The sequence below is a fragment of the Sceloporus occidentalis genome, unplaced genomic scaffold (assembly GCF_023333645.1).
Source record: "Sceloporus occidentalis isolate IW3139 unplaced genomic scaffold, rSceOcc1.0.p SCAF_225, whole genome shotgun sequence".
Classification (NCBI taxonomy): Eukaryota; Metazoa; Chordata; class Lepidosauria; order Squamata; family Phrynosomatidae; genus Sceloporus; species Sceloporus occidentalis.
In genome coordinates this window covers 173472-186760 of record NW_028317205.1, presented here as the reverse complement: position 1 = coordinate 186760, position 13289 = coordinate 173472, and the positions used below count along the sequence as shown (strand labels likewise).

At 41.0% G+C, this 13289-nt stretch overlaps 1 protein-coding gene across 3 annotated transcripts in view; it reads left to right on the top strand.

The window, feature by feature from the left end:
• LOC149276760 (plexin-A1-like) overlaps positions 1 to 13289 on the top strand; it is a 123523-nt gene that overhangs the window by 70953 nt on the left and 39281 nt on the right. For all 3 annotated transcript variants that reach the window (XM_089503319.1, XM_089503321.1, XM_089503320.1), the window contains exon 8: positions 4707 to 4821. In XM_089503319.1, coding sequence (XP_089359445.1) covers positions 4707 to 4821 — 115 coding nt within the window. The remainder of the gene's footprint in view (positions 1 to 4706; positions 4822 to 13289) is intronic.

Sequence of the window (13289 nt, the reverse complement as noted above, 5' to 3'; positions counted from 1 at the left end):
ATGAGTTTTCGAGAGGATGGAATTTTGTTTTTTTGATTAGAATGTGATTGTGACCTGATTTTCAGACTTGTTGTCTCCTCGTTTGAGTACTTTGGCCAAATCAAAGTTACGATAGAACATCAAATTAGAACATCTTTAGAAGACGAGGTCATTTTATTCCATGGTTTTAATTGATTCTTGTAGGTTTATTTTTTTTGTCCCATGTTGTCACAGTTACTTGATCATTCATTATCATGTGATATTGGAAAGCTAAAATCCCACCACCTTCTCGGAAACTACGCAAGGTGATTGCTTTATGGCAAAGGCTATGAACTGAATTTATTATTTATCTTAATGAAAGTATTTACAAAAAGTTGACTTCTTGAAAATAGGTGTTAATTCATATATAAGGAGGTCTACGGTAGCTTCCTTGTTGACATCTCACTTCTCCATGTACAGATTTATATTGCTTTTGTGTTGGGAAGCTCTCACAGGGCCAGCCTTTTTGGTTTGAGTCTTAGTTGCCATTTGTTGTCACTGTAGTAAGGGCTTTTCCATTCTGGAAACGTGACGCGGTTTCAAACCTGCTTATGATCACATGGCTTGGATTTCCCATTGCCAACGGTTCCAAGAGTGACTTCAGACACAATGTTACGATGTGCGTGTCTGAGTATTTAAATAGCATTGGGAAGAGTGATTACCCTGTAGCTTTCTCTCTTGGAAGGAAAACAACCTCTGGACAGAACACAGAGAGCTGTTTGTCTCAAAGAAGATGGCTCATTTTGTTATGGGATGGAAGGAGTCAGGGTTGGGGGTCAGGGCAGTGTCTTGCTATGGTTAGTAATTAGCATATGACCAAATTCCCTGTGGCTTGTCAAAGAAGAGATTTAAGATGTTTGGAGTGTGGGATCTGACCCCTGAGCTGGGGGGGGGGGGGGGCGAAACTGTAGGCGTAGATTAGATGTGTATGGATGGATTCCCAGGAATTATTGACTTCACAGTAAAAAAGGTGTTGTTGAACAGTTACTTTCAATTATTATTTTTATTACCGTGCAGCAAGATTTACAGTTCAGTGTTTAAAACATTTATTTAAGTCGGTAATACCTTATATTTGGTGTTTCTTAAAGTTCCTACTGGTCCCTTGTTTAAAGTGATTACAATAATAATCTAAAATACTAGCAGTATTATCAAGTTGTTTTAAGGATTGTTTTTTTTGGCAGTTACTGAATCAAAAATGCTTGTTTTCAGTCAGACTTCTGCCAACTTTAGGTTAGACAGCTTGCATGTAACCAGTCCCAATATATCATCAAAGTCCAACAAGTTGTCCATAGTCTATTCCTTTCTTTAAGTTGACGTTTAATAGACCAACAGGATTCCTTTGACTTTAACGTGCTTTGACCGTGTTTGGGTCTTGCTCATGGGCGAGATACTCCATTACCTAGTAGACAAATTAACATGAACTTGAGTTATCAAGCTAATTGCCTATTATTGTTAGCAGTCACGCATGCTAATTGACACCGAGAATCGTCTGCTTTATTAAGGAGCACTATTTACAAATTGCACTTAACAGCTCGTTATGAGAAGACCTGTGGGTTGTAAAAGCTCTTATGTTGATGAACTTTTGTCCTGTCGTTCCTAAGCTCCTTGATGTTATTTTGAAACTTGCGGCTTGACCTTATGGAATCGTCTGGCTGAGATTTTTTTTTTTAACATCAAATAGTAAGGTTGGTTAAAAGTAGAGTTTATTGTGTGCTTGCAAAGAGTCCAAGCCGGTGCCTGGACATTTACTATTAACTAATAAGTCAGTTATCTTAGGAACACAAAATATTAGACATATAGACCTGAATCTATATGATCATGTTTGCGGCTGAAGGGTTCCAAAAGACCAGTTTTGTGGCTTATAAATATATATATATAATTTTTTTGGTAAGATTTGATGCTGCCAGACAGCACAGAAAGGTAGTCATATCAATGCAGCCTTCTCCAGGTTGTCCCCAAAATGAACCAACACTTTATATTGGAAATCAGCCAATCAGCCAAGGTAAGATGTAATATTTCCTGATTCCCCAAATAATTTGGAAATATGGGGGCCTCAGTATTAGTTTCTTTGAGGATGACGGGATCACGTGTAATATGTTTTAATGGTGAAGAACATCATGAGCACTGAATGTTCTAAATCATGGCCCTGCTTGAATATGATTTTAAGGAGTGAACAGAAGGTTTCTTATGGTGCTCACCCCCTGCAGTGGCTACTGACGGAGCGTGACCTGTATATTGTGGTCATCAAAGCAGATGCAATATCTTGAATGCACACTTTCTGTAAAGAAAGCCATTTCTTTTTATTTTGTAGCGTTTCCGACTCATAGAATGAACTGCTGCTGATTTCAATGTTATGGGGATATAAATCCACAGAATGTCAGCAGATCCATGAAAAATCCTTTGAGCATAATGGGTGCCGGTAACCATGTATCCAGAATATCATACTTCCATCAGCCTATGGGAAATCCATATTTGATGACATATCTGGACTGTATTAGTAAAATGATTTCTTTAACTTTGCTCATTCGAGTTTGAGCCTATTTATTGAAAGGCCAGCATGCATCCCATGTTCCAAGCAGGCTTCAGTAAGCATCCATACCGCTGCAGTCAGCATTGCACCGAAATATCCCTGGCTCTAAATGCATCTCCTTATTAACTCTCCATTTACTTTGTGTAATAGCTACAACGTATTCGTTAAACGAACGCATTTACCAAATGTCAAGGCTGTTCATTTAAGGAGTCTCCAGTGTAAATAAAATTATATCCGCTTCTATTAAAATGACTAATGACATCTGCATATTCAAATAGTGGAACAGGCACGCAGGAAGGAATTTAAAGAACGTAAAAGGCAACCGAGTTGAGCAGCCACACTTCTGCTTGTAGGTCATGCCGACGTTGGCTGTAGTGGCGTACAAGGCATTGACTATATTGATACTGTACACCCTATGCTTATAATATAACAATTTAGCCTATAGTGTATAATTACTTTACTACATGACCATGACCCTCAGATAACCAGTGTGTAGCCTTAATGATCTTGCCCATAGCAATGGCAACTGTGGTCTTTATGCTATCTTTGGAGGTTAGCATTCTGAACTGGCTGGGGTTCTTTGGTGTAGTAATATAATAACTGGGGTCTCATAGTAGTCATAGTCAACCTTAGCCTAACGATTGGAGAGGAGATCGGAGATTGCCTTGTGCACCCCCCAAAAAACCCAAAGGCATCACCCTTAAAGCCATTGTTTCCAAACCTGCCTTTTATAGTCCAGTACAGCAAAAAATCCATATAATAGTAGAGTAAAGCAACAAGATTTAAGAACACGAACCTGATTAGATATGATGTCAGTGCCACCCTTTGCCACAGACGGGATCCTTAAAATAAACGCGTATACTAAATATCTCCAAACCAATTCCACAATTAACCAAAAGCACAAGCTCTAAGTACTTTTAGTAAATTTATTTAGTTATATTTAAGCCCTGGTAGCGTGGATCCCTTTCAAGATTTTATCCTGTTTCAGAGGCCGCATTGCACACGCTCTTCGCTGGTTAATTTTCCGACCACGCTCAGCAGTTTTTTCATGTACCGCTTTCCACGTTACTAAATCACACTTAAGATCATTCGCTTGCATAAGGCACATATTTGTAAAGACATTTTTCTGTTTATTTTGCTTATTTTCCAAATTTTCTTCCAACTACCAACAAGAATCAAAAAAAATAATTAACTAAAATTATTGCAAGATAATGGGCCAAAAGTACCATACAGTACAGAGATTAGCGCTCTCTTTATTGTGAGCAAAAGGATCGGGCTGCCAGCTTTAGCAAATGTAAATTTTTCAACCTTTGTGCAGTTATAATTTTCATGTGAATGGATCGGAATTAATGCAGAGCTTTTCTGCCAATAGGGCTCTTGTTCAGGACGTGGGACAGCTTTTTCATTTTTTTTTTCTCCGCTGGATAAAAACCTGTTTATAAAAATCATTAATTCACCCAGGAGGGAAGCAGAGATCACAGACCCAGAGCTGTGTTTTCTTGAGGCATGCGGGTGGCAGTTTGCCGGTGACTGTGGGAGTGGGTCAAGAGGGAGCATTATTCCAATGCAGGCAAGGCAGCTTGGTTCGTTTGTACATGTACACAGCCTGGAAATGCTGTCAGTTCCTTCTAATTGTGTTTAGTTGCTATTTCTTAAATTTTGGTGCATCTCAGCAAAACCTTTTTGCCATTCAAAGTATCTTATCAGATTACTGGTTGAACCCTGGGACGTTGTATTGAGCTTGCGCTCAGATGGAATGAAATATGCCAAAGTTTCCTTTGGTTTCTTAAGGAAAAGCGCACATGCCTATCAGTGTTTATACAGACATTCACATAATTTGTGAGGATGCTATTTGCATTCCTGGGAACCTCCAGGGAGTGGCTTCACGAGGGTGTGGGGCTAACCATCCTCAGGGGTGGGGCTAGAAATGAAATGTATCACCCTTAACAAAACTTTTCATCTCCCCACCAGCCGGGCAATCGACAAGTGGTAGAGGTAATGAATTGGAGACTGCAAGACTAGTGAGGGGATAAAGTTACCCTGTTGACTAAAGAGTTCTAACATTATTGAGATAGATGTACCAATATTTTTTTGTAATTGATTTTAGGAAAGGAGGATCAGATATTCTAATTTTAATTATGTCTGTCTGTCTTTGCAGTTGTCTTTCCTGTGTCAATGGATCTTTCCCTTGCCATTGGTGCAAATATCGTCATGTCTGTACCCACAACGCAGATGACTGTTCCTTCCAAGAAGGAAGAGTAAAAATGTCGGAGGTAAGTCTTAGACCTATTAATTTGTCGGATGTGTTTGTATATTATATATATTTATAGAATATTAGTGTGTGTGTTTCCATATCTGAGTATAATGTATATATTTGTAGCCATCTAAGGTTATGAATAACAATATTAATATAATAATTAATTTGTATTTTGTAGTACATACTCATTGGTTGTGACATCAATCCGAGGGGCATGTGGGGGATTAGTGTATTGCAGGTAGATTTTTAAGGACACTTGGTTAGCCATGAAATCCAATATCAGACACCTTTCTGCAGAGGTAGACTGCGGAGAGACAGCACACAAATGCTCTATCGGCACATACAATGTAACAAAAGACGGAGAAGTCTTTGCAGGCGAGAGGGATCCGCAGTTACAATGATGCGCCAAGGAAAATGCAACTTTTCACTTCCTGCGTTTCATACAGGGACTTGTCTGTACTGAAGAAGCTACATGCTGATCGGTTCAAGGTCAAAGTGTTTGAGAAAAAAAAGTATAGATCATCAAATGGAGAGTAAGGGCTGGGAGCCACCGAGTTGTTATGTTCTTCTAAATGTAAATCTCCCATCACTGCATGAAACCCCCCTACACCTTAGGCTTTCTCTCTCGCTGGAGAATATATAGGTCATCTGTGTCCTGGGGATGTTGGTTAGAAATATGGTGACTGACAGCTACAGAAAGGGGAGGGTAACCAGCGACACACAGCTAACCCGTAATCAGGTCCTCCTTAACCCCCTCAGTGCCACAGCACTGTACAGTCCCCTCTGTCAATAAAAGGGTTAATCCTATATCTGCCTCCAGATCTGTGGATAGAATTACATGTGCTGCTTTGTTGCACTCGTCAGAATAGATATTGAATCAATATATATATGTGTTCTGGACGTTTTTAATAGTGGAGAATAGACGCAGGCAGGGGTTTTAACCCCTTTCGTACCGGGCCCACAGCAGATCTGATAGTGTTAATGGCAGAGGGTGGAAAGGGAAGGCGTTCTGTATACCTGAGCAAGCAGCAGCCGCAGAACACCCTCTGTTATCTATGCATTACATGAAGAGACCTTCTGGACTGCTGGGAAGAGGCAGCGGTTCAGCGGTGATTAATGATGTGTCCAGAACCAATCCGTGGAAATATTTCCTGGTTGTTTTCTGTGCCATTATTCCGCTCATCTCCCTGACAGGCTCTTCCAGCGTCTGCAGATGACCAAATGTGCCGGCAATAAAGGATTCAGCAGGCTATAGATTAGATGAAGGCTGAATGAAAAGAGGCAGCACAAGCCCATTCCTCCGCAGAGGGTCTTCGCATTAACCCCTGCAGCTCCACAGCATAGAGTACCATAGAGTATGGCGCGTGGCCATAAAGAGCTAAATGCATTTCTAGCTTCAGACAGCGACTCGCATTAGGTCCGCTGCTCCTTTAACGATACATACATGTATTTCATTGTGTTTTGAGGGAGAGATTTATGGGAAATAATAAAAAAAAAAGATGCTGTAGGGAAGGTGCAGGCAACTTTTGGAGTTCCAGAGGCTGTGACTTAACTTGATTGAGATTCCCATCAGCCGGAGGGGTTGTTTTATGGTACAAAGGAACCCTTTTCTGTGTTCTTTCCGCAGCAGGCTGGCGGCACGGCTTGTTCTGCACCTGTTATTATACACATAGTACTTTGTATCTCTGTGTCCCGTTGAGTTTGCACAATAAATAGATGATGATTATAGTAATAAAAGGATGCGCTGATTGGGCCCGGATTCAGCTGCCGCGCCGAGTAAATCCACCTTGATTTTCCCCCAGACGTTCTCTCCGCCGTGTTGGCAGGGCAGGGGGCAGGAGGTGTCTGCGTATTTCTTTCTCTCCCTCTGCTGCTTTCCGGATTGCCTGCAATTAAAAATGAATTATGGTTTAATAAAAAGTTGATCTCATTGGATTGTCTGGCCTGATTGGCGGAGTGAAGGCCGGGTTCAGGGGAAGGTGATGGTAAAGCTTATTTAACTTATTTTATGTTAGAATTATTTAGGTAATACTTAAAATTCTTTCAAACTCCGGGTCTGACCTCACTCCCTCACTCATAAGAAGTTGTTTATTTTAACCAGATCTGTAACCAACTCTGCCTTTTCCATCCTCATCTGTCCCTTCTTCTCCCAACACCACCTTCACCCCTTTTTTTCCCTCCCCTTTATACTATTGTTTTCTTCTTGGTCCTCTCTGTCTCTCGCTCAAGCTTCTAGCTCCATCGGCTTTGCTTGCACATCTTGTCCTTTTTGCACATACGTTGATCTTCTGTGGTTTTAGTCCATCTTTCTTCATTACCTCTTCCAACCCCTCGTTAATAATTTACATATTCTTAATCCAATTTATTATAATGAGAATCACTGCTTCTGAAATCGTCAAAATGCTAATCATGTACACAAAAAAATTGACCGCTTTTTATTTAAGTCCTTTATTGGTTAAAAAAAAAAAATTCTCGTTTGTGACATTGTCTTCAAGTTTTCTACATGCTCCGTTTTGGGCTTTCCTTGATATTTAGTGAAATGTGGCTTGCTGTAGAACGTAAATTCCGATCTTACGCGTGAAGCTGGATGTTCCGAAGACCTCTGAAGTTTTTAATAGCCCAGCTTTTTCATATCACCAGAGGAAGCGGCACATATGCTCTGTTATTATAGATTACAGGGTTGAGTTAATTAACATAGGCATGTATGTAATGTATGTAATTAACGGAGGACACAACTCCCCCCCCCCCCCCCCGAAGATTCCCTTTTAGAATCAGATTTTGGCTCTCAGCCTGAGAAGTGTTTTCCGTCTTAGGTCATAGTTTACAGCGGAGTTTAGAGTATATGCTTAAGAGGTTTAATACGGGGTATGCTGTAAGAGAAACATTCTTCCCATCCGTTTGGAAGAAAACAAATGTTCGGCAACATGGTTTACTAAAGGAAACACGATCTCTGGGGAGGGTAGCATCTCAAGATTAATTTATGCTGCTTCCATGGCAAGGGCTACATCAAGTTCAGGGTGGAGAGAGATTTAAATCGCCTCAGCTCGTTACATTATATCTGAGATTTCAACGCGCTTGGGACTGAAGTGGGCAAAATATGTGGGTTCTGGACCAAACCTTCTGTGTTATCAGTCAAGTCCTGATGAAGCCACCAACACCGAGGAATGATAGAGAAGTCGGTGCTTCGACCGCATACAACATAGGACCCCCGTCACAGCTCTAGAGTATATTTATTGGAACTCGACGGACAGTAACCATCGTTGTATTTGCATAAAGCCAGGCGTCTATGAATAATTGTAGAATATTCCCTGTACTTTTTTGGTTTCCGACTTTCCATGCTGTTTACGGGCTACGTTTTTTGAACTTGCCCTGAGCACCCAGTGAATAATTTCTCAGATGACGTAGTTGGCATCTTTTTTTTGTCGAACAGAAGGTTCAAGATAGCCGACCTTTCTCCTTGCAGAGCTCTCTGTATCTATCAAAGTAAACTTAAGCTTAACGATAAAAGGGGGGCAATATTTTTTTTGCCAGCACTAAGCTGTGAATAAACATAATGGAGTGGGGCTTCACAGTGATCAAAACCGAAAAACTTTGCTCAACCGGAATAGCGGCATTTGTTTATTCTAAGCCATTTTTTTTACTTCAGTTCCACTTTCATGTTTGATTAAGCGCAGAGCATTGCAGAGGGTCTGCGTCGTAACTTTTTTTTTTGGTGAGAATGTTGTGTTTCGGCTTACTCTGACCTTCCCGTGTTGTAGGCACGTCGGCCGTCACTGTCACGGAGGCTTCGGAAAGGGAATTACTTTCTTGAGTGCTTGTTTTAAGTGCCTTAAGACTTCTTTATTCTCAAATAGATGGAAAATAAGATGGTAGGAGCGTTCCGTTCATATGTTTTTCTTGATAAGCTGCGTTTGAATGTATTTTCTAAATTGAAATGGTAACCCTGCTAATTGTGTTAACAGCTGTGCACCCACAGGCTGTGTGTGTAATACATATAATTAACGCAATTGGGGCATGTGACAGTTCCATGGTATTTATCACCTGAGACACTTAGGAATATTATTTCATATACGCAGGACCGGTTATATACGCAGCGCTCTGCTTTATTGGATTGGCTACAGAAAAGCATGATTTGGGAAAAATAAATGCAGTAAATTAAATTCAAAGCTTCACAGGGTATATTGCCACAAAGATTACATATTTTATACATTCATTTAAGGATAACTGTAGCGAAAGGAGAACTGTCAAATCCCTACTGAATATAGTCTTATGTAATAATATAATTTGTTCAAATAAAATTACTTTTATTATTCAAAATAAATGTATTATATATTTTTCTGTTCTGATATGTCATTTATTTTTCTTTGAGAACCGCGAGACTGTAAACAATCTCTAGCGTTAGAGGCACGATCTGCTAAACAATGCGGGTAGAGTCTTGGGCTGATAGTCGGATCGGAAGGCATTCTTCGCCTTGGGTTCATGCGAAGTGAAGGGAGCTTTTGCATGCAGCGTCCTGGCTACGCCCCGGTCGTTTTATTTTAGTTTTCAGAGTCTTGGTATTCGTATCGTGTCTTGGTGAAATACCGAGGGGAGCTGGGGTGTATTCCTTGTGTGTTTGACAAGTCATGTGGAGTTCGGATGACTCCTGTCTCTTGGAAACCCAAACAAAAAATCCCGAAGCTTAAACAGAAGAGAGGAAGCACGTGGTGTCAGATCCCTGCCAACTCCATGTAACCCGTGACCCCCCTTGCTATTTTGGTCCGGGAATAACTCTTTCTTAGTTAACCTTTTCTCTGGCAGCGCTGTAACGCGGATCGTTTAAACATTTTAATGTAGAAAACAGATTTCCAGGCCTGTTATGTATCATACGCTAGGCAACACTTTCAATAAACATAATAGATAACGACTCGATAAGAATAGAGCGTATCTATAGGAGCAATAGAAGTCCAAAATCTTAAGCTATCCTGTTTGTTATTAGTATGGAAATAGTAAGAAAATAGAGCCACATTTACATTAAAGGAAGAACAGAAGTGCGCGGATTTGGTCCTTCATGGCAAAAAGAGAAATACAAATGAGTGCCTTCAAATCTTATTGTATGTATATATTAGGAAAATACGGTAATAAATATATTATAATGGTAAGATACTTAGGAAGAAGCTGCAGTTCCAATGCAGCAGAAAAAATGAGCACCAAATGAGGGTGGCCTCTGTCTTTTAGAGTTTATATTACACCCGTGGGACATGATATAGTGAAATGGAAACATTCAGAAAGGTTAGTATGAAGCAAAGGTTCTGCTATGTGCCTTTCCCAGGATGATGCGCTCACCACGTGCAAAACACCCAAAGGAAACGTGGATCTAATAAAAAGAGAACAATTACGAGACCAGGGTGATATAATAAAAGCAGGCACACGAATACCCACTTTATTTGCCCTGGAAATGTGGAGTGCAACAGTCGTGCTGCTCGGAGTACGCGGGGGGCAGCGGATGCTGGGTGGGGGTATGCGGCTTCCTCCCAGATGTTTCCTGTTTTGGCTTTGACACAACATATTTTTGGGATGAGACGCTGTGCAAACATGAATGCCGGCTTGTGACACTTTTATTAGGAGCTCGAATCTGGGTGATAAGGGCCACCACCCGCACAATGCCTCTCTGGCAATGGCAGACATAATAAGCGATGTTATGACTGGGACTGGCCAAAGTAGTTAGAGAGCAAAATATGCTGTTCTGTGTTTTCTGATGATGCAGTAAAAAATACACCTAAATTACTATGAAACGAGACGACTTCTACCAACATTCCGCCGAGATCTCATAGAAACACCAAGCTGCAACCCAAGAGCCCGGACTCAGTATATACATAACATGCGTGTCCTCAGTATGACAGCTGCTTGCCAGGACGGTCCTTTTGGACTCTGGATGGTGGGAGACGTGGCGGTGTTAATCTTTACCACTTCCTGCTTTCTCCACCAATCAGCAGCTAGCCCCACCCCCCCTGGCCTGACTTCTATACAGAGAAATAAAGGGTGGTTTCCTTTGTAGGAGTCATGGCTACGGCGGGTATAATTAAACGTTATAAAACCATATTGTTTATTAGAAAAGGAATGTTTATTTACAATATTTTATTTGTAAAGATTCTATACACATTATTGTGACTTTTAGGGCTGTAGAACCCTGCAATCCCCTCATACCAAGCAAACATTCCGAGCTCTTAGAAAAGAGGGGCATCTGGGGAGGAAAGAGGGGCGGAGGGATTTGTCTCCCAAAAAAAGCAACACTGAGTAGCGCTACCTTTATAAATGAAGCTGCTCTCTATAAGCACTGCTTGGTATTCATCGCTGTAATGTGCGAGTGTACTCGGCTCCCCGGCACTAAATTGGCACGCAGATGCTGCCGGCCCCAGGTGCTGTTGGGTATTGTGCTCTGTCAGCAGTTCTACAAACCCCCTTGTGGTTTTCTTCTGTCATTGGATGTCATCCCAGCGGACCGAGGTGTGTCTGTGTCCTGATTTTTACGTATTTTTATCCCTCTTGGGTGTCCCTGACAGTTTTGCCTAGAAGGTATCCACTACCCCTGTGATCACAGGAATATAACCCGCTGGATCTTAATTCTATATATTTTAATTCATTGTGAGATCAGCATCACAGCATATTAGGATTAGCGTGTGTGTGTGCGTGCACGCGCAGCGTGTGTTCTCTGATACATGTATAGAGATCGGCACAGCCTACCATGAATTGGTGAACCATTACCAGACCCCTTATCATTTTGTAATATAAAGAGGCAACTACTCAGAGTTCTGCCCTTTTAAGATGTTCTGCAGAAGCTGAGGTCTTTTCTGTGTCATGAACTGTTTTGCAGCGTGGAATGTTCAGGGAATTAGGTTCTGAAGACTAATCTTCTTTTCAACCCTGCTGGGGGCAAAACTTTACAGTCTTAGCAAAGAAGAAATGACACCCAAAACTATATATTTTTTTTTTTTTACTCCTAATACATCATAAAAACTGTAGTCCAAAAATGCCAAAAACAAAGGCACTTATGTTCAAAAAGTGACCAGGTACACATTGGTCTTGTCGCCATACCAACCACACAACCTTCTCGCTGATGGGCCATGCCATTGGTTGCTATGGTGATGAGAGCTCTTTTCGAAGTTTCCACCAGAATTCCTTTTTATTCACAACCCTCCATGATATACTTATTGTTTTTCTTCTTATGTTATTGTTTTTCTTATGTTTATTATGTATCATTGTAGAGTTTATATATATATATATATATATATATATATATATATGATACAAATAACTAAAAATCACATCCCATTTTGATCTGCCTCCTGTTCCATGGACTCGGTTAATCAATACGAGGCGGGCGGCCCTGTCTGAAATAACAGACCCCTGGGAACTTGCTCTCCCGCAGCCAAGAATCTGATTTTGTTACCTTCAGGCCTTCTTTTCAAAAACATGTTATTAGTTCCACTTGAGCAATCCGCCCCGGACCTCTCTGGAGGTCCTTTTGGTCTCTCCTGACTTTGTCCCAATTGGGTTGACCCTGCAATAAGGCACTGCTGGTTGCATCAGGCTTTATTGTTGCTGATTGTTAATCCCAGGCGAGGAGTTGTGTTTATCACGGAGTGAATGTATTTATACATATTCCCTGCACCTCCCTCCTCAATCTTTTGTGTGACTTAGAGACTGTCAGGGAGCTGGTATTGCACCCATCTCGACATATCGCCTTACGAGCTCCACACACCTGGCATCAGCTTCCTTGGATCCTCATCTGCCTGCTCCTGAACTCTGACTCTTGTCACCCTCATCCATGTAGAGTTGACAAAGTGTTTAAATTGTGCCCTCTTTAATTACCCCTGGTCTTTACAATGCGAGATTATTTAAAAATCACATCAGTTTATGACAACAGGATGTTACAAAAATGAAACAAAAAGCAATTCCGTTATCACCCAGGCATTTATGTAAAATGTACAAAAATATAAAAAAAAATAGAATATCGAAACATAGGACTGTCGGCAGCTACGCACTCTAAGTGTGTTTTATACATGGCGGGTCTAGATGCTTGGTAATGTTATTTATATTTCTTAAACACCCACACGCAGAGAGATGCTGAGTAAGGGAAACTATAAAAAAACCAAAAAAAACAAAACCCACACAACTCAAATGTGCAGTGTATACGCTACAACTCGTACTAACACCTGCATTTACTGTAATAGCTTGTTTGTCAACTAAAACTGCCTGTATGTGTATGTGTGATTTTTATACATAAATATATTCTACATAGCTACAGAAACACACATTGTGAGGGTAAATATATGGGTCTGGACTACCGGATAGGCTTTCTGTGCGCCAGAGCGCCATGTTTGTTGGGGCTACTGTGGGAGCTGAAGAGGGAGTGACCCTACTGATGCCCCACCCATTTTGACCAGGCTCTGCCCACTTTCTGCTAAACCCACCCTTTTCATGCCTATTTCCCTTCGTACAGTA